A 27,368-nucleotide genomic window follows, 5' to 3' on the forward strand; every position below is an offset into this window, starting at 1 on the left:
AGAAACGAAGTGAGGTAAACCGGGGCTCTTCCTGCAATTAATGGCGGATTAATTATGGGCCGTAATTAAGTGGCGTTTTGAAATGCATTAAGGTGAAGTACAGAGGCGCGCGGTGGCTTTGTGATCACTGGCATAATTATTGGCTGGCCGTTTGAGCCCGGCTCACTCTGAGCCCGCTAATCAGCATCATTGCGTTGTTATATGTGCACTTAAAAAGACTCGCCACTGCAATAACTGCCTAATTATTTCTAATTGGCAGGAGCCGAAATGTAGTCTGCGCATTGATGGTAGGAGTGGAGATTTAGCAGATCTACACTGAGAGAGGAGACGGCAACAACTCGAGGGCTCAGAAAATGTGAAGGAAAAAAATTCAGATCACTGACCTGTTTCTGTTTCAGAGGAGAGCTTTTGCTGGTTTACTTAATGCTGAGGAAGCCATTGGATTAGAAAATAAATGCACATTTCTTTATTTTTGTTCATTAGTCTGACCTGGCTTGCAGTCAATGACTTTAAGAGCTGTATACTGTGACCGACAGTGTTGGTGTAAGTAAATGATTTAATCTGGGAAAAAGTAAATCATTCTTAGGTCATTTAATTACAGCTACTTGTAATAAACTTGCTTTGTACGCTGTAAATAACTTCGTCAGTTCTGTAGTAATCAACTCAGTGAAGCAAAGTAGTTGTTTTTTTTATGGTATTTAGATATACTTTGCAAAATAATATATTTTTTTATAATCAATGTTATTTATTACGACCGTTTCACATGCTTTAGAGAAACTGAACTAAGAAATTAGTTCATGAAAATATATTTTATAAATTCAAATGAGGTTAAGCAGACAAAACATGAAATATTTTGTGTTCATATAATCTGCAATGAAATGCAAGAGTCATTTTGGAAAACACTTCTTATTTATTTGAGTTTTCTTTTCTGTAATCAACTTTCTGATTTGAAGTTGTACAAATAAAAATATGAATGAAACGAGCCATTATCAATGTCAATATTTATAGATCTGTGATTTCCAGTGTGTCTCTGGGATTATGTGTAAGAGTGATGAGGAGTTCAGGAGATTCACTAACCTAAAGAAATGTTTTTTTTTTTTTGCTTCAAAGCCACGTTACAGTCTCGTATCTGCCATCACCTCCTCTTCTCAAAAGCACTTTAGCAAATTGTGCTAAAATCAAGTTCACAGTGAAGCTGCACCTCTGACAAAAGCCTGGATGTGGATCTACTTACACGCTCAATATTGAAGCTCAAGGAAGAGAGATGGAACACAAATAAATCTTGCTGAATTATGGGCTTCCCGAACCAAACTCTGACACGCCTCAAAAAAATAATGAAACACTCTCCTCTCTCCTGATGCTTCGTTTTTATAAATAAAAAAAGCATAACGTGTGATCATGTTCAAAACTGTGGCTCAGAGTTTTGTTGGTCAAACCTTTTCTTATCATTTAGAAAAAAATAAAATAATGTTAATTATTATTAATAACAATTATTAATAATCAATAATAATAATTAGTAATAAGAGTAGCAATTAACGATATTAAAAATAAATAATGAATAATTATTCATTACAGTTATTCATTATTTATTATGTTGATTAATAATAAGAATAATTATTATCTTAAGCAAAACAACAACAACAACAACAATAATAATAATAATATTAATAATAATACTTTTAGTTGATGGTAGTATAATAATAGTAATAATAATAATAATAATAATAATAATAACAACAACAATACATTTTTAATAATATTAATACAACAAAACAATAATATTTAATGTAGTAATAATAATAGTTAATATAACTGATATTAAATATTAATGAATTATAACTACTACTACTTGATACTAATAAACAAAAATGATCAATAATAATAATTAATAACTTGAGTAATCATTAATGATATTAATAATTATCAGTAATAGCAATGAATAATAATTGATAATAATATAATAAATAATAATAAATTAGCATTGATATTAATACAACAAAATAATAATAATGATAATAATAATAATAGTTAATATGATAATTAATAAAAATAATAATAAATTATAACTACTCTTACCAATTAAATAATAATAATAATTATTATTATTATTATAACTACTACTACTACTACTACTACTACTACTACTACTACTACTACTACTAATGCTATCAATACTATTAAATGATAATAATAGCAATACTACTACTACTACTAATAATAATTATTAATATTGATTATTATTATTATTATTATTATTATTATTATTATTATTATTATTCAATAATAATAATATTTATGTTGATAATAATAATAATAATAATAATAATAATAATAATAATAATAATAATAATAAATTATTAGTAATTAGTAAAATGTGTTATTATTATTTATTTAGTTTTATTATTGTTCTTATTATTAATATTATAATTCAGAAATAAATATAATACTACTACTATGACTGTTAATAATAATAGCAATCGTTAATATTAATATTGATAAAAAATAATAAATAATACTATATAATAATAATAATAATAATAATAATAATAATGAATAATAAGAATAATAGTAAATTATTTGTGAAAAGTAACATTTAATATTATTGATTTTAATACTGCTACTATGACTGTTAATAGTAATAGTTAATATTAATAATACAAACTAATTATAAATTATAACTGCCACCACCACTACTACTACTACTAATAATAATGATAATAATAATAAAGTATTATCAATAATAATAAAAAATAACAATAATATGTGTAAAGTCATATCTTAAGAATCAATTTAAAAGGACAGAGTTTGTTCGTTTAACCTCGATTAATCAGCTTCACATTAGATCGCTATATTGTGACACATCAAAACCATGATTGAAAATGATCCATCCTTTGATACGAGATGTCACCTTCCTCTGCATATTACCTGGGAACTACTAAAACTATTAACTAAAGGGACAGTTCACCCAAAAATGACTATCAGAAACAGAATATCTGCAGAGGTTTTCACTTACTCATAGTGTTTTAAAGACACTTTGTACTCTGAATTAGATTTAATTAGGTCTAAAAAATACCCATTTATGTTAATATCGCTACATAAATTATTTATAAATAGATTATATAAATAGGGAAGTGTTATATCGTAAGAAATGCTCACAATACCCATCACAATGTGTAATCACAATACTTACAATATTGCATATTTTCAGAGTACCACAGTGCATTTCCATTGTAGGACATTTTCTGCCAATTTTACCAATGTAACATTTCCCATTTCTTTTCCTGACAACAACATGAGTATTATATATGAATTCTGTGCATGTATGGGTGAATTTTTACGAGTCTGCCATGTCATCTGCTGGTTTAGTGTTTAATTAAGTGTGCGTTTTCTTCTAGTAGTGGAATGAGTGTCTGCTCTCTGTCAGCGTTCTGTCTCTGTGCTGTAGTTTTACGGTCGGTCCACTTACTCTCAATATTTATGCTTTTTTTTCCTCGTGTGAGTGCTTAAATTGAAACATAACCCACCACATTTAAACAATAAAAGTCTTTATGGAGCGACCTTCAGATCTACCATCACTTCATAAATACCTTATCATAAAAAGAGCAGAAAAACCATCATCTTACCCTTAGAGAACACCTACTAATTAAAAGCACATGCTTCAGACATTATTTCACAATTCACTCTTCTTTTACCCCCCAGAAACCTCGCTTTTAAACAACCATTCTTTATTATAGTATATCAACAATTATGTCAATACATTTATTTACGTGTATACAGTGTAGAAAATAAGTATTTTCTAAAGGATGCTTTGCTATAGTATATTTGTGTACATACACTATCCAACCCGGGCTCATTGTGGATACGTAGTCTCGCGGACGTTTCTGGAGACCGCAGAATACGTCCCGGCAGGTGCGTACGGCTGCAGTTTTTGTGAATCCGCAAGAGGCCGCTGTTGTGCGCTTTTTCGCATCTCAGTCGTCTCTCGCGAGTGTGGTTCGCGCCCGCGCTGTTCTCACGTGAACCCGCCAGAGGCCGCTGTCCGACTGACCGATGATTGGATGATCGGCCAATCGGCTGACCCGCCCTCCTCCTTCCCTGAACCCAACCAATCTTACTGATCGACCCGTCCCCCTACTCGCTCGCTTCCCTAAACCCGAGCAACAGTTTACAAAAAGCCGTCCAAAAAAATAAAAGCCCTGATTTTTTTTTTTTCTGACCGCGTTTTCGGATTTCACCGCGTTCTCACCCTGTTACGTAACTCGTTCACTTAATTTTTGGGATTCTGTTTTTGTCGTACCTGATTGCTGGAACCGCTCTTCCCCGGACTCGAAACCGGTCACCGTGATCAACTCCTCTCTGCATCTCGAGCCTGCCGACGTACACGGTGAGCTGAGTGGACAAACGGGTTGCAGCGGGGAAGCCCTCCACAAGGAGGTAAGTGGTCGGCCGGCAAGCGCGATAGGGAACAGCGTCACAACGTCCCCGATGCGTTCACTTGAAAAAAATAAACGCGGCTGTACGTACCCCCTGGGACGTATTCCGCTGTCTCCAGAAACGTCCGCGGGACTACGTTTTCAGATTGAGCTTGGGTTGACACTATCTGACAAAAGTCTTGTCGACTATCCAAGTTTTATAGGAAAAACAGATAATAACTTGACTTTCTAGTTGATCATTTGGCATCAGAAGTGTCTCTATGAAAGGTAAAGGCCTCTTGATTTTGCTTATTTGAGCACAATAAAATGTGATCATGCCTTGATTATTAATGATTTCTTTAGGACAGTAAGGTCTGACTCTGCTTAGACAAAAGTCTCATCACTGAACAGAAATAATGTCCAGTATAGAATATAAAGTCCTGCTGCAGTGGAGACAGAATGAATATTGTGTCTGACTCCATCATGAGCTTGGAGGACTGCATCCATACATCTCTGCACTGACTCAAATCACTGATTAATAAAGTCATCTGGAATGGTGAAAAAAAGCGATCTTGCAGGACTCCCAGAGTTCATCAAGTTCCTTTGGATTCATCTTCAATGCCTTCTCCTTCATTTTACCCCAGACGTGCTCAATAATGTTCATGTCTGGTGGCTGGGCTGGCCAATCCTGGAGCAGCTAGACCTTCTTTGCTTTCAGGAGCTTTGATGTGGAGGCTGAAGGATGAGGAGCGCTATCCTGCTGGAGAATTGTCCCTCTCCTGTGGTTTGTAATGTAATGGGCAGCACAGATGTGTTGATACCTCAGGCTGTTGATGTTGCAGATCTCTCGCACGCCCCCATACCGAATGTAACCCCAAACCATGATTATTCCTTCACCAAACTTGACTGATTTCTGTGAGAATCTTGAATCCATGCCGGTTCCAGTAGGTGTTCTGCAGTATTTGTGATGATTGAGATGCATTTCATTTTATTACTCTTCTGTCTTGTTTTTGTAATGTGCCTGTGACATACTGTAAGGTGTCCTTGAGTGCTCCGAAAGGCGCCTATAAATAAAAGGTATTATTATTATTATTATTTCAGCAGATAATTCAGGAGAGAAATCCACTTTCTGACACTTTTCCAAATGATCAACTAGAAGTCAAGTTATTAATTGTTGCTCTTACAACTGGGATCGACGAAAAGACTCTTGTCAGGAAGTGTATATTAGTATTAAAGTGCAAATAAAATCAAAACTAACCATATGATTTTGTTAGTTCGCATTGCTAGTTTTGTGGTGAGCAATGTATCTGTGCATGCCATTGTAATCTTTAGTTGAAATCTGAAAATCCACTTCATAATATATCCTATCATATCTAAGGATGTGGGGCTACAATACTTATACTCGCCCTATCCAATCAGTTCACAGTCATGTCCACTGTTTTCTCATTTAATATTCCGTTTCTCTAAGACCTGCGTCAAAATACAAAACAAAACAAAAAAACGGCTCGCAGCTTCTAGTTCATGAGAGCTTTAAAGCTAAAACTGAAACTAGTCAAAGAAAATAACTGAAGATCGCAGTGCAAAAGTTAGCACACCCTATTATTATTATTTTAGCACTAGGCATGCATCAAAAGTATGTTTCTTAATTCCTGCTTCTAAAAGTAATTAAAAAATGATTAAAAAAATCGTTAATCTATTCTCAAAGTTGAGTTGGGAGCTGGGTCTATTCTATGCAAGCCATGATGACTTTACACCTGGCCAAATTGCACTGTAGGGGGCGAGAACGAGTCTTCGAACCTGTGTGCATTCCTACTGTGAAATTAACACATCAAACGTGACGTGCTAATATAGATGCAGTTCACTGGAGTGAATCTGATTAATGTTAGCTCCACTATCAGGTACCTGTAGAGTTTTTGCGTTAAAACATACAAATAAAATGGGGCGAATTAAAGTCAAATAGGTTAGCCGTCTAACAAAGAAGTGCCCTTCTGAATCAAATCAGCAAGATGCCCTTCTGGATCTTTCTCTTATTTCAAAAACACTACTGATTACGCTTACATGGACATCAGTAATCTAGTTATCTGCCTTAATAGACAATAATATAATTAATGTGTTTACGTGAAGTGCTTTCATGTAAGAGATTACTTTAATTTTGGGTGACTTTAACTGCAGTTCGGCAGTTTTTAACATTCACTCATGAACATTTCATTCATGCCCCCGTGACAAACTGGGGTATTAGACGCAAACAAGAAGTGAGGACTGGAGAGAGTGTTATGGAATTTAAAAACGCACGCCAAATGGAAAGAAAAAAACTTTAGCATTTTGCGAGATGTGTGTGTGTGTGTGGTCTATTACTGACAGCAGTGTGGATCTTGTCGGATAATATGGTGAAAAGTCCTACATGGCGGTAATAGTTTGATTGCGTTGTTTACTTCAATACTGCCACTAATATCTGGATACTCCACATGTCTTAACTCCATTTCTGTTTAGTTTAGTTATGATTTTAGTCGGATTAAGGTAATCAAAAATGGCTGTTTGGAGCTTATGTAGGCCGACAGTTCAACATTAATGTTTAACTGAATAAACAGTGAGTAAACACAAGCACATCTTATTGAACATCATTTATATTCATCACCAATTATCATAGTAGAACAGTTCCTCAAGCAGTGTGTGATGCATTTTGGAAACGGGAGATAAGCCACTGCTTTAATGCGCCACCTGGCTTGAGAAACCCGTTCTCAAAGACTTACTTTCAGTCATTATTTGGGTAGCGCACATATTCTGAATGCCTTCGGCAGAATTCAAATGAGCCATTTTATTCGAGATTAGTCTAGATTAATTCCACGATTGCAGTGAGATTAATCAAGATTATCTGTGCCACCTATAAAGTAACGCAAAGCGATGAATGGTACTGTACAGAGGTATGAAAATAGTGAATAATTTGCCATCACATGACTTTTAATAAGTAAAATAAGGTTTTACCAATTAATTAAAAAACACTTAATGCAACAAAATTTAGTTCACTGATACTTTTGATGTTTTAAATGAGTTTAAAATAATATTTTTTTTAGGCTGCACCACATTGAAAAAAATTACATTGCAATATACAGTAATACATACATTGTGTAGCATTCTGATGATCATTATTTATTTTGGTCACTCTTTATTTTAATGTACAATTCACGCTTTTAACAAACAATTAACTAAGACTTTTAGCTCAAACTATTACTTAGCTGCTTACTAATAGTCAATAATTGGGTAGGATTAGGGATGTAAAACGAGATCACACTTCATAAGTGCTAATAAACAGTTAAAATCTTAATAATAAGCAGTTAGGTCCCACTATATATTAAGTGTCCTTAACTACTATGTACTTACATCAAAAAATAAATACAATGTACTTACTGTGTTTATAATGTATTTGACTTGTGGTGCTTTTGAGTTGGGATAGAGGTTGGGTTATGGACAGGTTTGGTGGCGTGGGTAGGTTTAAGGGTGGGTTAAGGTGTAAGGGATGGTCAACAGTGTATTGACAAATGTAAATACAAAAGTTAAATACAGATGTAAATGCATACATGTATTTAATCAAGCATAAGTACACAGTAAATACATGTATTTACACAATAAGTACATTGTAACAAACTATTAATTCCTGTGTAAGTACATATTAGTTAAGGCCACCTAATATAAAGTGGGACCGGCAGTTAATAATCCAGTAGTAAGTAATGTGAATAAAACTAAAGTGTTATCGTAATGTTTCAGATCACTGCATTAGAAGTGGCTCATATGATTGTGTGTGTTGACAGTGTTAAGTTAGCACCTATTGACTTTCTGACCTATAGCCTGTAATTGACCCTCTGCTTGCGGTGTCGTCTAATAGGGCTGTAATACAGTCTCAGTAGTGCTAGTTGGATACGAGCGTTTAGGATGTCACCGTTTTCCTTGAGTGATGGCGGTCACATATGCTGGAACACTTATTTTACACTTCATTTATTTCCCTCCCTGATCGCTCGAAACTAATTACGTTGTGCGAGATCAGAGCATTCTTAGAGACCTGTGAACTTGACGAAATGACACAGGTTTTGTAAGTGTGGGTGGGCTAAGTATGTGAGCTCATTTTTCTCTTGTTCTTTCGCTTATACGCTGTTACAAATTAAATGATAAAAACTTGTCAACAAATGTTTTTGTTACCTTCACCTACAGTGCATCCGGAAAGTATTCATAGCGCTTGACTTTTTCCACTTTTCTTATTGCATAATGGATTTAATTCCTTTATTACCTCAACATTCTACACACAATACCCAATAATGACAATGTGAAGAAAGAGTTTTTGACATTGTTGCAAATTTATTACAAATAAAAAGCTGAAAAATCACGTGTACATCAGTATTCACAGCCTTTGCTCAATACTTTGTTGGTGCCGCTTTGCCAGCGATTACAGTCTTTTTGAATATGATGCCACAAGTTCGGCTAACCTGTCTTTGGGAATTTTTGCCCATTCCTCGTTGCTGTACCTCTCAAGTTCTATCAGGTTGGATGGGTAGAGACGGTATACAGCCATTTTCAGATCTCTCCAGAGTTGTTCAATAGGATTTAGGTCTGGGCTCTGGCTGGGCCACTCAAGGACATTCACCTAGTTGTTGTTGTGCCACTCCATTGATATTTTGGAAGTGTGCTTTGGGTCATTTCCCTGCTGTAAGATGAACCGTCGCCCCAGTCTGAGGTCAAGAGCACTCTGAAGCAGGTCTTCATTCAGTCTCTGTACATTGCTGCATTCATCTTTCCCTCTATCCTGACTAGTCTTCCAGTTCCTGCTGCTGAACCACATCCCCACAGTATGATGCTGCCACCACCATGCTTCCCTGTAGGGATGGTTTTATCCTGGTGATGAGCGCTGCCTGGTTTTCTCCAAACGTAACGCCTGGCGTTCACTCCAAAGTGTTCAGTTTGAGTCTCATCAGACCAGAGAGTTTAGTTTCTGATGATCTGAGAGTCCTTTAGATGCCTTTTGGTAAATTCCAGGCGGGGAGTGTCTTCCATCTGGCCACTCTACCATACAGGCCTGATTGGTGGATTGCTGCACAGATGGTTGTCCTTCTGTAAGGTTCTTCTCTCTCCACAGAAGAACGCTGGAGCGCAGACAGAGTGACCATCGGGTTATTGATCACCTCCCTAACTAAGGCCCTTCTCCCTGATCACTCAGTTTAGATGGCCGGCAAGCTCTAGGAAGAGTCCTGGTGGTTTAAACATCTTGGAGGCCGCTGTGGTCATTGGCACTTATAAGAGTGATGTCATAATTTAGTGGTATTTTGTAATGATGTGTGATTGGTGCTTTACTTTAAAATAGACAAAACATTTTTAATTGCACTGGGAAAGTCATTCCAGAAGTTTTCTGAATATTTACAGTGTGAAAGCTGTTATTATCCCTGCAAACTATAGAAGGAACTTTTTCTACATCTAAAAGTTGTTGGAGACAATGACTGATCTACTAGCGCTGCTTTACTAACCATGAGGTTGTAGGTTCGAACTTAGCATATGGTAGTATTTATGTTGATGCCAATAGACTAGCGGTACTGTGCACCGACACATAGCACCAATGTGCTCACGACCCAAGTTTGATTCCCGGCTCGAGGTCCTTTGCCGACCCTTTTCCTCTCTCCCTGGACAATTTTTCCTGTCTGAAATCTCTACTGTCCTATCATAATAAAGGTGAAAACCCTTAAAAAATTAATAATAAAAAAAATAGGAGAAAAGATCAAATCCCGTCATGCAATTTAAAAGCATAAATAAATCAAAATAAAAATTTTTAATTAAATAAATTTCTAAAGTTTACAGCAGTAGGTAGTGCTGTCGCCTCACAGCAAGAAGGTTGCTGGTTCGAGCCTCGGCTGGCTCTGTTTGGAGTTTGCATGTTCTCCCTGCATTTGCATGGGTTTCCTCCGGGTGCACCGGTTTCCCCCACAATCCAAAGACATGCGGTACAGGTGAATTGGGTAGGCTAAATTGTCCGTAGTGTATGAGTGTGTGTGTGGATGTTTCCCAGAGATGGGTTGCGGCTGGAAGGGCATCCGCTGCGTAAAATGTGCTGGATAAGTTGACGGTTCATTCCGCTGTGGCGACCCCGGATTAATAAAGGGACTAAGCCAAAAAGAAAATGAATGAATGAGTTTACAATGGTAACAATTTTCTTCACGTGAGACAAAAAACAAGCGTTTGTCAGCAAAATTAAATTACGTCAGATGGGTTTTGTATTAAAACTATAATAATTATATGTTAATTATAACAATATTAATTAGTAATTTGTTTCCTGTCTGTGAGTTTGCGTGATAAATCGTGTGTGTAAAAGGAGGAGATGCGCAGAAAGAAACAGCTTGGGAAATGTTCTCATCAGCTTCGGTAATTAGAGGAATCTCATAAATTAGACTGCATTTAAAGTGCACTCAGAAAGAAGACACGCTGAATAGTTAACATTTTTCATTACGTGGTGGAGCGCTCGGGGGAGAAAACTAAAAAAAAAAAAAAAAAAGAGTGAACAGCTGTTTGGAGATCAGGCCCCTGTTGGAAATCCACATGGCTTGTTCAAGGTGAACTTCAGTGTGCGGGAATACAAACACTGAAAACTTCTGTCAGGCTAATTAAGCAGAAGCTGCTTGTTGATTGTTTCTGTCGACGTTTTTCTTCATGAGTATCACACCCATACCCATGACAAAATCTGACTTAAAGATTTGTTCAAATGTAAATAAACGCTGAAAAATATTTTTATCCACGATGACGCTTGTACATTGTCATGTTGTCTTTAGGGAGAAGCCTGGGTCATTTTCAGTAAACAAACAAACAAACAAACAAACAAACAAACAAACAAACAAACAAAAAAACAAACAAACAAAAAACGTTCTACCTGAATAAAAGTTTAGGAATTTTCCATAGGTATGAGTAATTTCAGGCTTGACTTGAAGGCTTGATATTACAGCTGAAGTCAAATGTATTATTCATTCATTCATTCATTCATTTTCTTGTCGGCTTAGTCCCTTTATTAATCCGGGGTCGCCACTGCGGAATGAACCGCCAACTTATCCAGCAAGTTTTTACGCAGCGGATTCCCTTCCAGCCGCAACCCATCTCTGGGAAACATCCACACACACATTCACACACACACTCATACACTACGGACAATTTAGCCTACCCAATTCACCTGTACCGCATGTCTTTGGACTGTGGGGGAACCCGGAGGACCCGGAGGAAACCCACGCAAACGCAGGGAGAACATGCAAACTCCACACAGAAACACCAACTGAGCCGAGGTTCGAACCAGCGAACTGTGAGGCGACAGCACTACCTACTGCGCCACTGCCTCGCTGTCAAATTCATTAGGTACAATTTAATTTTTTTTACACATATTTCCCTTGCTGTGTTGAAAGGAACCATGAGTTCTGCTGTGAACCAAAATATCCTAAAAGTGAGCGTCCAGATATCTCTTAGTGACCTCAGGCTGAAGTGAACTTGGGTTCTGCAGCAGGACAATGATCCAATGCACAGTCCACTACTGAACGGCTGTAGAAATACAATTGAAAGATTTTAGAGTGGCCTAGTCAAAGTCCTGACATGAATGCAGTTGAGATCTCAATTTAATTGCTCGAAAAACCCTCCTGTATGGCTGAATTACAACAATTCTGCAATGACTTGTGGGCCAAAGTTTCTCCACAGTACTATTACAGACTCAATTATTGAAAAGGACGACCCGTTAGACTTTAGGGGGCAAACGCTTTTCACACAGGGTTATCTAGTGTTATATTTTATCTTTAATATTAAAAACCTTTGTTTCAAAACTGTATGATGTATTTACTTGTGTTACTCTTGACTAATATTTAAATTCGTTTGATGATCTGAAACAATAAAGTGTAACAAAAAAAAAAAGAAATCAGTAAAGGGGCAAACACTTATTTATTATTATTATTATTATTATTATTATTATTATTATTATTATTATTATTATTATATTCATTCATTCATTCATTCATTCAATTTCTTATCGGCTTAGTCCCTTTGTTAATCGGGGTCGCCACAGCGGAATGAACCGCCAACTTATCCAGCAAGTTTTTACTCAGCGGATGCCCTTCCAGCCGCAACCCATCTCTGGGAAACATCCACACACACATTCACACACACACTCATACACTACGGACAATTTAGCCTACCAAATTCACCTGTAGCGCATGTCTTTGGACTGTGGGGCAAACCGGAGCCCCCGGAGGAAACCCACGCGAAGGCAGGGAGAACATGCAAACTCCACACAGAAACGCCAACTGAGCCGATGTTCGAACCAGCGACCTTCTTGCTGTGAGGCAACAGCACTACCTACTGCGCCACTGCCTCGCCCTTATTATTATTATTATTATTATTATTATTATAGTTTTTAACAATAGCTGAAGAGGGATTCTGAAGTTTTCTTTTTTATTTGTAATTTTTTTATACTAAATTTGCGAATTATTCACTCATTAAACTGAGCCAAAGTCTGAAGCTTGTGTTGTGTTCTGAGTTTGCAAGTAAACCTCAAATATAGTGAAAGTTCATATTGACCAAGGGATATCCACACTTACTGTAGTTTGTGTATACTCTGCTTGACCTGCAGAGGACAGAGTTGATACTTTTTCAAACTTAAGGTGTACAGGAACTTTCTGGCCTTCTCAAACATTAACCTTTATTTGATTTTCTGTCTTTTACAATCAACTATACGCACAGTATGGCATTAAACAATTTTTTTTTCATGTATACTGTCAGCTTAAAGGGATAGTTCACCCCAAAATTTAAATTACCTCGTCGTTCACTGTCCCTGAACACAAAAGAATATATTTTAAAGAATGCTGGTTGCCATCAACTTCCACAGTATTAGGAAAATAATATGGAAGTCAATGGGTGCCAGCTGCCAACATTCTTCAAAATATCTTCTTTTAAGTTGTACATTTGAATTTTTGGGTGAACAAACCCTTTATGATTTACAGTAATTGTAATGTATTCAGTTAGATTTTTGGTCTGAATATTTAACTTCACAATATTCTGAAAGCTGTGTAATAAATAGTTAATTGATACATTGATAAATAAAATAAAATATAAATAAAAATATATTAAAATATGAAATAAAAAAAACAATACATTTATTTTATTTTTAGTTTATTTAAATTTTATGCAATTTTAATTAAAAGTTTAATTTAATCTTACTACGCGTGCACTGGTGCTATCATTTGTCACCATTATTATCCGATTTCATGAAGCAAGAAACTGTGTGTGTGTGTGTGTGTGTGTGTGTGTGTGTGTGTGTGTGTGTGTGTGTGTGTGTGTGAGTGTGTGTGTGTGTGTAGTGTTTGTATAATATCATGAGTATGACATATTTGTACTCTATTATGGTGTAATATGGGGTCATGCCACTTTTAGACACTTAAGGTTAAGGTTAAGGCTAGGGCTAGGCCATATAATAAGCGTATTAACTGTATAACTCACAGTATGCCTATGAAGAGCTCCTGTAAACCACCAATACCCATGTATGTGAGTGTGTGTACTAGTTTTGTTGTTTTTGTTTAATCACATGGCTGTGACCGAGTTGTACTCTATTACAGTGGTTTATGGGGACATGCCCCTTCAAGCACTTAGGGTTAAGGTTAGGGTTAGGGCTAGGCCATACAATGCGCCCTTTTTACTGTATAAGTTACATTACGCCTAAAAAGAGTGCTTTTAAGCCACCACAACCAACATGTCTGTGTGTGTGTACTGGATTTTGGTGGTTTACAAGGGGATATGGAATATGGAAATGACATAGTTGTACTCTATTACAGTGGTTTACGGGGACATGCCTATAAAGAGTGCCTTTAAACCACCACAACCAAGGTGTCTGTGTGTGTACTGGTTTTGATCATTTATAAGGTTAGTATTTGGTTTAATATGATGGATATAACATGGTTGTACCCTATCATATTGGTTTAGTGCAACATGTGAGCTTGAAAAGGAGAGTATGGCCGAGGTTTCTTGTCATGTTAGGGTTAGGGTTAGGCTATATATTAGCCATTTTTCACTATACAAATTACATTACACCTTTGAAGAGTGTCTGTAAACCACCAATACGAACATGTGTGTGTGTGTGTGTGTGCATTTGGGAGAGAGCAAGAGAAAGGCCCATGGCAGGAATAAATAATCATTTTCTCAGGTTAGGATTCCAGTGGTGTATCTTACGCCTGTTAGTTACACTAGTGCTATCATTCGCCACCATTAATATCCAATTTCATACGAAGCAAGAAAGCTTGTTTAGCGGGAATGTAATATGGTCAGATAACAGCAGGACAGCATCCCGCTCGTATAATTACCCAAACGCGGTGCTGTGGGGAGGGATCAGATCCGCGGCCGGGCAGGGGGCATCGCCGATAAGCGCCCAGCGCGCTCCCACACACTGGTAATTACTTTATTGATAATTTGCAGGGAAAATTGCCTCAGCCAATCGTCGCTGCTAGATTTAATGGATTGGAGAGAAATAATAATAAAAAAACACCTTTCAAAAGAATTCAAAATATTTTTTCAGGCCATAGGGGAAGGCTCTTTCCTCCGGCGATAATAGCTGAAAGTGATGTAAAATAGCCCACTCTTGGCATGATGCTGCTGGACGCGCGCGCATGTGTGTGTGTGTGTGTGCTTTGTGGCAGGGGATGTTTATCTGGCCGTCCCGCATTAACACGTCCCCCCCCCCACCATCGCCTTAAATGAGGTCATAATTCTCTAAGGGTAAAGGCCTTGGTAATGAAATTGACATTTAGCAGCCGCACCACAGTCTATTAACTACAATAAATTTAATTTGCAACAGGCGCACAAGTGAGCAGGGCTGCGGAAAGAGAGAAAGAGATGAAAAAAAATGAAATGGAGCAAACCTGACGGGGCCTGGTGTTTATTATGTGCGCTCGGCCACAAGTACATTTGCTAAAATAAGACCGCTCTTGTGTTCTCTCGTGTAACCAGAACTGCGAAACCATCAGATTAAACCACAGAAAAAAAAACTGGAACACTGTAGATTTTGTGTGTTTTTTTCTGCAGATAGTGATCTCTGCTTGTAGACTCGGTCTCTGATTTCAGGAATGTTATTAAATCTCAATCCAGGCCTGCATCTTTCATGAAAATATGAATTTTTTAGCTTCTGAAATGCTGAGAACAGTTTCATTTACAAAAAAAAGAGGAAGTTTTGGTTAAGAAGTCTATTATTATTATTATTATTATTATTATTATTATTATTATTATATTATTAATAAAGATGATATTTTTTGATAAAATTAATATGAAATATTAATAAATTAATATTATTTGATTTATTATTATATTTATTATTATTATTCTAAAATGATATTAATAAAAATAATATTTTTTATATAATTAATATGAAATTATTAATAAATATATTTATATATATAAATAATATTATTATTAATATTGATTATAAGTTTTGTTAAATGAATAGGAAATTATTAATAAATTTATATTATTTTATATTTATTATGTTTATTATTTCTATTTAAACAATTCTTTACATTATTATTATAAAAATGATTACTACTATTCTTTAAATTATTTATTGTAAAATAATAATAACAATAATAATTTATTATTATTATTAAAATAAAAATTATTATTTATTATTATTTAAAAATATTCTTATTAATAATAATAATTATAATTTTACTAAATTAATATGAAATAAGTATTATTTGTATTACTGTTATTTAAATAATTTTTTAAAAATCGTATTATTATTTAAATTTCTTAAAAATTATCATTATAAATTATTATTTAAATTATTATTTTTTAAATTATTATTACTCTTTAAATATTTCATTAATAATAATAATAATAATAGTAATTTATTATTATCATTATTAAAATTTGAATTATTATTATTATTTTTATTATTATTATTATTACATTTATTATTATTATTATTCGTAGTAGTAGTAGTAGTAGCATTTTCTATATATATATATATATATATATATATATATATATATATATATATATATATATATATATATATGTGTGTGTGTGTGTGTGTTTGTGCGTGTGTGTGTGTGTGTGCGTGTGTATAAAAATAATTATTACATAATACAAATATTATATAATAATATATTTTTATAGTTTTTGTACAGCAAACTATTTCAGTTGCATCTGTGTTCTACAAAAGCAAGATTGCCATTGCAATTTAAAGCTTTATAATGCAAATAACCATAGGATTTGAATGGTGCATAATCAAAAAATGTAGTTACTGTATTATTACAGTGTTTTATCATTACTGTGATGGTTATTCCCTGAACTTGCATGACAGCATGTGTGCCAAGCCATTATAAGGAATTAAACATCAAATTCAAGAATCTGGCATTCAGTTTGTATTTTTATCATGTTATTAGAAATTCATATCATAAAATGAAATATATTGATGAACAAATAATTATTATACAATTAAAAAATGTAACAGTGTTTTATATAAATATAAACATTCTAAAATAATAATAATAATAATAATAATAATAATAGCAATAGTAATAATTTGTATTAAATTATTATTAGTAGTTTTTAGAATATTATATAAATAATATTTTAAATTTAAAAAATATAAAATATTATTTAAATAGTAATAATAATAATTGGTATTAAAATATTATTATTATTATTATTTTATTTATTATTTAAATAATTATATTATTAATTTTATTAATTTATATATAATTATCAATTATATATATATATATATATATATATATATATATATATTTATATTTATATATATTAGAGGCTGTTGAATAATGCAGGGGAAATCACATGGTGGTGGAAATGATCATCGCTTTAGTAGAAAAAGAAGTGATTTTCGAGACTACTTTGGTGCATTTTTCATTGATTACATAATATTTTTAAGACATTAATAGCATTGCATGAAGCAAAAGTACACAAATTGAGTGCTTGACTTTTATTCACCATAGTCACCCACACATGTGTGTGTTTGGATGGATAGTTTTGCTCTGTCCGTGAGGATCAATACAGCATGTGTACAGTCATAGTGTGCTCCTCCCTAATGGCCACTTCATAGGGTTTGGCATGAGTACTTGTAATTGACACCAACCATCGATCCTGAAAACACTGATTTGTCATGGCCGTGTGATTTTAAACTTATTTAATTCAGTTTTTTTTATTTAATTTACATTTACCTTTGTTTCCCATTACTGGGTTGCTGCTAGAAGGGCATCTGCTGCATAATAAAACATATGCTGGAATAGTTGGGAGTCCATTCTGCTGTGGCGACCCCTGATAAATAAGGGACTAAGCTAAAGGAAAGTGACTGAATGAATGAAGTTTTACCTTTGATTAAATACAGTATCTTTAACACGTTATATTTTTCTGTTGGTTATGGCTTATCACTTAAGTTTAGGTCACAATTAGCGGCATTAACCACCCATAAACGAACACTGATGGCTTAAGAAACTACTAATTAGCAATTACGCATTGGTCGTGTGTTTCCTAAAGGTCTCGATCCCGCCACCGAAGGTCTCGCAGTTGCAGCAGTGGACGATCCAGCAGGAAACGCAGCAGAGAGCGAGACCGTGGCCAGCGCAGGACTCGGGACAAAGACAGGACACGAGACAGAACTAAAGACAAAGACACGGATAAAGCCAAGGAGAAGGACAAACAAAGGTAACACTTTCTTTTTGTGCAGAATAAGAGTGATTTTTCCCCTCCATCTTTTTCTCTTGCCTGCACACTAGGCATGTGCTGGAATAAGGTTCTGACAATATGATAACCCTGGATCGAAATATCACGGTATTGCAGGGCTCTAAATTGCGACCAGTTTGGTCCCATATGCGCCCGAATATTAATCTATGCGACCTCATAATATATTTGGGCGCATTGGTGAAATTACTCAGCCCTCGAGTTGGCGGTCAGTGAGAGATAGTAATGTTTTACCCCCATGGGGGCTTCCTCCTCATGGTGTGATGACACATGAAAACTATTAGTTGTTGTTGTGTTCAGGAGTCCACTTGTTCAGGAGCCGTACTCACACTATGTACAGTTGCCTCGAACCAGGCCAAAGCACGCTTGTTCCCCCTCCCGTCTCTCCTGACGGCCCGCACTCACAATACAATCGGGCCTGGGCACGCTTACGTCAAGGCTGCTGCGCTGTTCAGTGAGCGCTCTCGCTCAGCACAGTGGAGATTTCTCTAGTTATATCGTTTCAGTCGTTTGATATGCAGTGACATGCAGTCAAATATTTCGCCAAACAGTCCTTAGGGATGCGGGGACACGCAGTCAGATATTTCACCGAACAGATCCGCCAGTTTTAGCGCTCATAAACAATCATCCTATCAGCTATCAGACCTCTAAACAGATAACCAACGTACATAACAGTCTCTTTTTCTGCTCAGTACAACACTACATACTCCATCCCATTTTGCACTATTTTATTATTATTATTATTATTTTTTTTTTTTTTTGCACATAAGCCAATTGCACTAGGCACTTTTTGCATAATAAGCACAATAAAAAAATATTTAAAAAACACTGTACATTGTTTACATCTGTTTCATTACTCAAATCAGGTTTATATATTGTTCATTTTCATAGATATTTATATACTTACGTTTTATAATCATACTTCAGTCACTTCTGTGTATATATGTGTATTTATGTGTATGATGTGTATGTTGTGTGTATGACTTTACTGTGGACGGCAAAGTAAGAATCTCATTGTACAGGGAGACGTGTTTCCTTACTGTGCACATGTCAATAAACAGTTGAATTGAATTGAATTGATAAAGCCCTCGTGCTGCAGGAATGAGGAGGTCTGCTGAAGGTGCAGCTGTGGTGCAGTGAGGGGTTTGCGTCTTTAATAAACTACGGCAGTTTGCGTTCACTGAACAGTAAGAATGATTAATAAATCCATATAAAACAGCCCCTTAAAGTCACGTCTAGCTTTCAGTTTCGGGCTTTGTCGCATTTTGCACTCACACACAAGCGTACCACGCCAAAGCCCAAGTGAACCGCGCTCAGGCCCACCTCTTCCAACCGAGCCAGGGCCGGCCAAGTAAACAGTGCCTGAGCCCTGATTCAGCGCACTCACACATCTCAAACGATCCGGGAAGCGGGCCTGGGCACGGTTCGGATAGCATAATGTGAGTACGCCCTTAAACTGCATGATACATTTACAACCCAGCCCACCACAGCACAGGGTGTCCCATGTTTTGAAAACAGTCACCACTCAGCCTTTACAATCTTCTTTTTGGCCTCAAACAAGGAACAAAAAAGAAGTTATACCAGGGGCCTTCACACTGTCAAACTGTACCAGCCCATCAATACATCAGTCTTAGTAGGAAATCTTATAGTTTAGATTCATCTGAGAGTTCAGCTCAATGGTGTGGTAGGCCTCATCCATCCAGCCTTTCTAACACAGTGTATACACCGTCCCGCCGGGGGTCTAATGCATTTGCTTCTCTCTCACTGTCTTGATTTATGCCCCGGTGTAATATGCGTGAGCAAGCTCTAACCGCATTCCCATCCTATTTGCCCCCTTGGAGCCCCCACCTCGAGTCCACAGGCAGGTTTGACTCCAAGACACAAAGTGTTCTCCGCACCCGTTCCAATATCAACAATCGGTAAGCCTGGAAGACATTGGGCGAGCGTATTTACAACCGTAATTATAGAAGCACAATCTGTTCAAGATGTCGTGATCTTTACAGATTTCTGACATTCCGCTGTTTGGACGCTTCTACAAACATTTCCGACCAAATTTATACATTGGGGTAAGTGACAGCGGTAATTGTTGCACATAGCATCCATCATTAGAAGTAATACGTTGTGGGGCCACTTCTATTGTGACGCGCATCAGTCCTCTGTTCATTAGCTGTGACGTAAACAACTAATGAAAACAGTCACATGCCCATAAACAGTTACTGGAGCAAAACTGATTACGTTACATTTAGTCATTTAGCAGACAAATTTGTCCAGAGTGAGTTAGCAGCCTGATCTCATGAGAAAACGTAAGTATTTTACGTTTTGTCAGTTTAGTAGTGATGAGCAAATCGTACTAAATTGTACGAATTAATTAAATTGAACAAGTTCATACGAATTAGCGACTAAATCAAAAAGTTATGAATTGCTGTGAGATTGCGTTGGACTTACAGTTAAGGAGGCACTCAGAGATTCAACAAGAAGAGGCGATACACACAACAAGTGTTAAATATGCAAAGCAACTGTTAATTAATTGCCAGAGTTAACTCTTATACTTCTGCGTCAAGTGATCGGCGTGACTCACGGCGCATGCAACACGCGTAGCTGTGCATTCATACTTCTGTGCGCTGTTTCTGTTGCTCTGCAATAACACTTCCGAAACGCTAATTGGCAGTTTATGTTCTTCTGTGTTGAGTTTCTTCGCTGGTGTTTTGTTTTTTCTGAACGCTACCTTAATGTTCAAGTGGTTCAAACTCACTCACTTTGAGGCAGGAACCGGCAGACGTGCAACAACTTTAACCATGAGGTAAACACAAATCAAAACGTTCCATCCGGAGCTCCTTCATGGGACTCCACACTTGTAAACAATCGCTTCATCGGCCTCACAAGGCTTTCGGTCCCGCCCACACATGTCAGCGATACCAAGCCGACCAATCACAGAGCTTGCGCTATGCGACGTTGCAATGTTTAGTTACATTTTTTGAGAGGTGCACGTCAACGACGCCGACGGCCACAGCAAGGGTTATGCGTCCACACGTAGGCCGCGCCGTAGCATATGCATGCGCCTGACGCAGAAGTATAAATCAGCCTTACGGAGGGAGGGGGTGTTTTAAAGAGAGAAGAGTGTTTCTACAGGTGGTTTGTCTTACCCACTCACCCGTAAGAGGCACACTTCATCAATTCACAATGTTTGCAGTGATTGAAAGAAAGTATCCAACCCAGGCTCATTCTGAAAACATAGTCCCGTGGACGTTTCTGTAGACCATGAAACACGTCTAGGGAGGTACGTATTTTTGCAGATTTTGTTTTTTCGCGAATCCACGAGAGGCCGCTGGGTGTGCTTTTACGTAAAAACAGACGATCAACAGTAAAAATGACACGTTTTACCTCTTCCCAACAGGGAAAACCAGCAACAATCAAGAAGGCATGATTATATGCTGGACTGGCTTTGAAAATCAAAAATGTGATTACAATAGAAGTCAATGGGGCAAAAACAGACCCCAACATAATGAAAGGGGAGTCAATTTGCCCAGAGTGTGTTGTTGAGTTTTATTAAAACTTCAAAAGATTTTCTCCGAAATATGTGTCAACATAAGTTTATTCACCCACAATCATCCCATTTGCTGAAACAGAGAAAGTTATGGCCAAATTAAGTCTCTAAATCACCCAGAGTAGATGAAAACACCCCCAACATAACTTAAGAGCTGAGCAATAACAACTAATAAATGTACAAATGATACAGTGATGATTATGCAGTATAATTGTCCTCATTAAACACTATTTTTTATTCATTTATCAAGCAGTAAAACAATTACAGTGAGTAGCGGATGTACTTTGTGTCTTCATGCTTGATTCCACAGGTGATCTGGCAACACTGCTGCATGAGTCACATTTTAATTGAATCGATTAAAAGTGTTTCTAAATCAATCAAACAACTAGCGATGAATCATAGTAAACACAGTTTGATCCCCAGGAATTTGGCTGCTGTTCTTTGTCTAACTGTGTGTGTGTTCTATATTTTAATTTCTCCACAGCTTATGTGCCCTTAGGGACTCAATACAAGTAATTGTGGCTGTAATTAGGAGATGTGGCTGAGATGACATTAACATAATGGCGGGACAAACACAAATGAGCCAACACAGGGGCCGCTATATCTTAAAGACTTTACACCCCCGGGACCCCCACCTTAATCTGAGCTCCAGTCTTCAATAGCTCCGTTTACACTGATGCGCTTTAATTTATGTTGACCACTACACTATCCTGTAGATATGGCAGTCTACGCTTATCACAATTGCAAACTTGGACATTGGTCAAAGATTAGAGGCTAATATGTTTTTCTGACGGTTGCTTGTAGATTTGAATGGCCTCACTCCTCTGACCTCTAAAGGTGCTGTAGTGACAGGCGCTAGAGACCATGGTCTTTAGCCTCCTTGGTAGAGCACCTGACTCCCATGCGGGAGGTTGCTGGTTCGATACCAGCTCGGAGCAGGTTGCGTGGCGTAGGACCGGCGGGGTTACATCAGTATAGTGGCAGATTCTAAAACGGGACTAATGTCCTATGCAAATAAGGGAGAGATGGTCAATAGTGGGCGGGGCTTCTTTCCCTTTGATGACATGTACAAGGGATGAATGTCAATCAAAGTGTTTGTGCAGACTTTTTTTTTTAGTAAAGTCTGATTATGAAAATTAATATTTGTTTTCCATTAGAAGCTGCTTATATTTGCACACTGTTGTGTTTAAACCCCTCATAAAAGCGATTTTTGCTTTTTTGCATCTTGACTATATTTTATCCTGAAAAAAAACAGCTACACCCATGTGCAATTTAAAGATGGATGCAGATTAGGAGCTTATTTTGCATTACCATGAAGAGCTGATAATCAATATAATAATTACAGCACAGGATAAAGTTGTAAAACTATCTGACTAATGAGGATTATGATAATATGATTATGCTAATGCAGCATGCAAAAGTGAATCACACAGCCATCAATCACGCTTGCGCTTTAGACACGCTTGTGTTGTGCTTTTCTCCTGATTCTGGTTGACTTTTTTTTTTTCCCTCCTCACATCAAATTTTACCGTTTACTTTTTTGTGCTTGTTGCAGTTTCGAAACTTGCTGTGTGCACTTTGACGTGAATTGAAGTGGTTCATGAGTGATTTGCATCCACGTTGCAGAATGTGTGTGTGTAAGGATCAAAGCAGAAGCTGCGTGGAGGGGTTTGCCGACCCCCGCGTGTGGTGTTGTTTTCATAAAAGATTGATCAGAGCTCTAGGATGACAGCAGGGTCCTCCACACCCAGCACAATGTGTTTTCATGCAAAATTGATTGAAAAAGACGAGACGTTGTAAAGTGATCTTGTTGCCTTTTAAAGCTAAATTGGTCATTGTGGTGAGTGTGTGTGTGTGTGTGTGTGTGTGGGAGGGGGGGTGTAGTGTGTGTACTTGGCTAAGCATATTCTGGGGACATATTTTTAATCTGAAGTGAGCTAAATTTGCCCCCCTTTGATTTATTTTCCTTCTTTAAATATTTCTCAAATTATGTTGAACAGATTCAGGAATTTTTCACAGTATTTCCTTTAATATATATATTTTTTTTTTCTGGAGAAAGTCTTGTTTGTTTTATTTAGGCTAGAATAAAAGCAGTCTTTTTATTTTTTAAAGCCATTTTAAGGTCAATGTTATTAGCCCCTTTGAGCTATATATTTTATTGATAGTCTGCAGAATAAACCACTGTTGTTCAATGACTTGCCTATTTACTCTAACTTTACCTTAATTAGCCTGGTTATGCCTTTAAATGTCACTTTAATCCGTATTGAAGTGTCTTGGGAATTATCTAGTCTAATATTATGTGCTGTCATCATGACAAAGAGAAAATAAATCAGAAATGAGTTAATAAAACTATTATTATTAGAAATGTGTTGGAAAAATCTGCTCTCCGTTAAACAGAAATTGGGGGTAAATAAACGGGTACATATATAGGTATCACTTGCTTTGGCTCTTTCTGGGTTAGTTATTGTTACACTTTAGACATTACGCTAGAGAATCATTCGAACACTAGCTTTAAAGTGGCGTTGGTGAAGTAGCAACAGTTTCTGCTGTTCTGACGTCAGCTTCATGTGAATGAATGGCGGAAGAAAGTAGATCCTCACACAAAAAGGTTTTTAGACTTCGTATTTGATTTTCTTTTTTATATACACGATTATGCTGTCAAACTGTTACGTAAACGCAATATCACACGAGTAACAGTGCAATATGGCTGTATATCAGCACTGGTGGGATACTAACGCCCTATTCACACGGGGTGTCCACTTCACTTCGAATGGGTGACGTCAGGCATTGCCGAATTGTATTGTGGATCCTTCGATGCCGCTTCAGTGCCGTTGCTTGCTGCAGAAGTTGGAACTATCTATCTATCTATCTATCTATCTATCTATCTATCTATCTATCTATCTATCTATCTATCTATCTATCTATCTATCTATCTATCTATCTATCTGTCTGTCTGTCTGTCTGTCTGTCTGTCTGTCTGTCTGTCTGTCTGTCTGTCTGTCATCTGTCTGTCTGTCTGTCTGTCTGTCTGTCCGTCCGTCCGTCCGTCCGTCCGTCCGTCCGTCCGTCCGTCCCTCTGCCTATCTATCTATCTATCTATCTATCTATCTATCTATCTATCTATCTATCTATCTATCTATCTATCTATCTATCTATCTATCTATCTATCTATCTATCTATCTATCTATCTATCTGTCTGTCTGTCTGTCTGTCTGTCTGTCTGTCTGTCTGTCTGTCTGTCTGTCTGTCTGTCTGTCTGTCTGTCTGTCATCTGTCTGTCTGTCTGTCTGTCTGTCCGTCCGTCCGTCCGTCCGTCCCTCTGCCTATCTATCTATCTATCTATCTATCTATCTATCTATCTATCTATCTATCTATCTATCTATCTATCTATCTATCTATCTATCTATCTATCTATCTATCTATCCGCCCGTCCGTCCGTCCGTCCGTCTGTCTGTCTGTCTTTCATCTATCTATCATTTATCTTTCTATATTATCTATCTATCCATCTGTCCGTCTGTCTGTCCGTCCATCTATCTGTCTGTCTGCCTGTCTGCCTGCCTATCTATGTCTGTCTGTCCATCCGTCCGTCCCTCCCTACCTCCCTCTCCTTTTCTCTCTCGCTCTCTCTCTCTCCCTCTCTCTCTCTCTCTCTCTCTCTCTCTCTCTCTATATATATATATATATATATATATATATATATATATATATATATATATATATATATATATATATATAATGTGTGTGTTCGTGTATATTAATGTGTATGCAGGTGAGTGTGCGAGTGGTTGTGTGTGTATGTGTGCTGTTGTGTCTGTATGTGTGTGTCTGTGCGGATGAGTGTGTGTGTGTGTGTGTGTGTGTGTGTGTGTGTGAGGCCTGCTCTGGCCACTGTTAATCACAATAGAAACACCCCATGTGAGCGAGAGAAAGCTGGAACAATCCACTTACTGCCTTCTGTAATCTGGTTAACCATTAGGCGCTAGTTAAATCACACACACACACACGCGCACACACACACACACATGCCTGGAGCTTCTGGGCTGTAGGACGGGCACACATTGTCAAAGGTTTCCAAGCTTTTAACACGTTAAGCATTTTTCTGATTATGTTCACAATTCCTGTTTTACTGCCTTGTGGGGGTTTATTAGTTTAGTTTAATCACGAGCACAATCACAGTCACACACACACACACACACACACACACACACACAGATCCAGCCCCGGAGCGTGATGACGGCGCTCAGGAAAAACCAAATGAAATCCCACAATCCAATTAAAGTGATCTGCTCCTGCTGAGCGGTGCAGTCGCCATCCACAACAAACTCATATCTAATCAGTAGTGCTGCGCTACGGCCCACTTTTACGGCCGTCTCACACACACGCACGCACACACACACACACACGCTGAGCCGCTCCTGATGGGCTTGTAATGTGTTTGCGCTTTTTTATGGGCCAGACAGACAGAGGCAGGACTGATTAGAGCCGGAACAGCTGCTTATATGAGATCCCGACATGACAGACCTCGTTCTGGATTTAGGAGCGTTATGGAAATGTGCTCGTCAACACATCCACTTCCTCCTGCAGCTGCAGTTCATGTTCTGGGCTTTTTCTTCTTCTTCTTCTTCTCCTTTTGCTCTTGTTCTGTCTGCTGAATGACAGTTCGCAAGTTCATTCGCACTAAATACTCTGGCCAAAAGACATGCTGTTGATGATTGTGTTTACATTTACGTTTAAGACATGCTGTTGTGATGATTATGTGAAGTTTACGTTTACACCTACATTTGTCATATATAAAAGATATTTGGATATTTGCTCCAGTTTATCTGGAAGGGATGATTTTGTTTGCTTTTGTTTCTCATTGGATGGAAACGCTGCTTCATTCACAAATGTTTTAATGCTATAGTTTGCACATTAATGTAATTTCCATCTTGAGATGGAAACATAGCTATCGTTGTTGCCAGATTTTCCTAAAGTGACCCTCCCTAATCTTAATGCAAGAAACTACTGAGATCGTGTCATAGTTTTTGTTTAATCACACGTTGTGTAAATAGCTCAGATACACATAGTTCTCGTAGTGCGTTTCTTTGGAGATTGTGGACATCACTCAACGTGTAGCAGCTTTGAAAACGTGACGAGTGTTTGAAAGCGGTTTAATTTGCAGACGTAGACGCGGGGCAGGGAAGTGTATGGCTGCCATGTTTACCATTCAGAGTCGAATGCATCACGTTGATAAATTATGAACAAGAGGTTGTTATGACTTCCACATCAGTCCGTTTGCTGTTTTTTCAGCACACTGCCCAGCGTAGACCTTTTGAAAGGCTTATTAGAAGTGATGTTAAGAAAAAGGAGGGGAAAAAACACACACTTTTTGCATGATTGTGTTTTTTCTGGGTGTGTGTTCATTCGGTGATTAAAGTGTTTCTGAAAGGGTTTTGTTCGTTTGGTTTTGACTTTAAAACATTCATTATTGAGGACAATACTTGAAGGGATTTCTGATTGATTTACTATAGTAAATGCTTCAACTTTTAAAAAGATTACACTGCAAAATTGCATTTCTTACTTGGAGTTTTTGTCTTGTTTCTGTCTGACACAGGGTGTCTAAGGGGCCTTAAAAAGTCTTAAATTTCAAAAGCAAAATATTAGTCCTTGAAGAGCTTTAAATTCACTGA

The 27,368-nt window shown here is 37.0% G+C and overlaps 1 protein-coding gene across 1 annotated transcript in view; it reads left to right on the forward strand.

Annotated features, from left to right (window-relative positions):
- rsrc1 (arginine/serine-rich coiled-coil 1) overlaps positions 1–27,368 on the forward strand; it is a 226,042-nt gene that overhangs the window by 27,414 nt on the left and 171,260 nt on the right. The window contains 1 exon segment of the mRNA NM_212947.2: positions 17,952–18,119. Coding sequence (NP_998112.2) covers positions 17,952–18,119 — 168 coding nt within the window.

The sequence above is a fragment of the Danio rerio genome, chromosome 15, assembly GCF_049306965.1.
Source record: "Danio rerio strain Tuebingen ecotype United States chromosome 15, GRCz12tu, whole genome shotgun sequence".
NCBI lineage: Eukaryota > Metazoa > Chordata > Actinopteri > Cypriniformes > Danionidae > Danio > Danio rerio.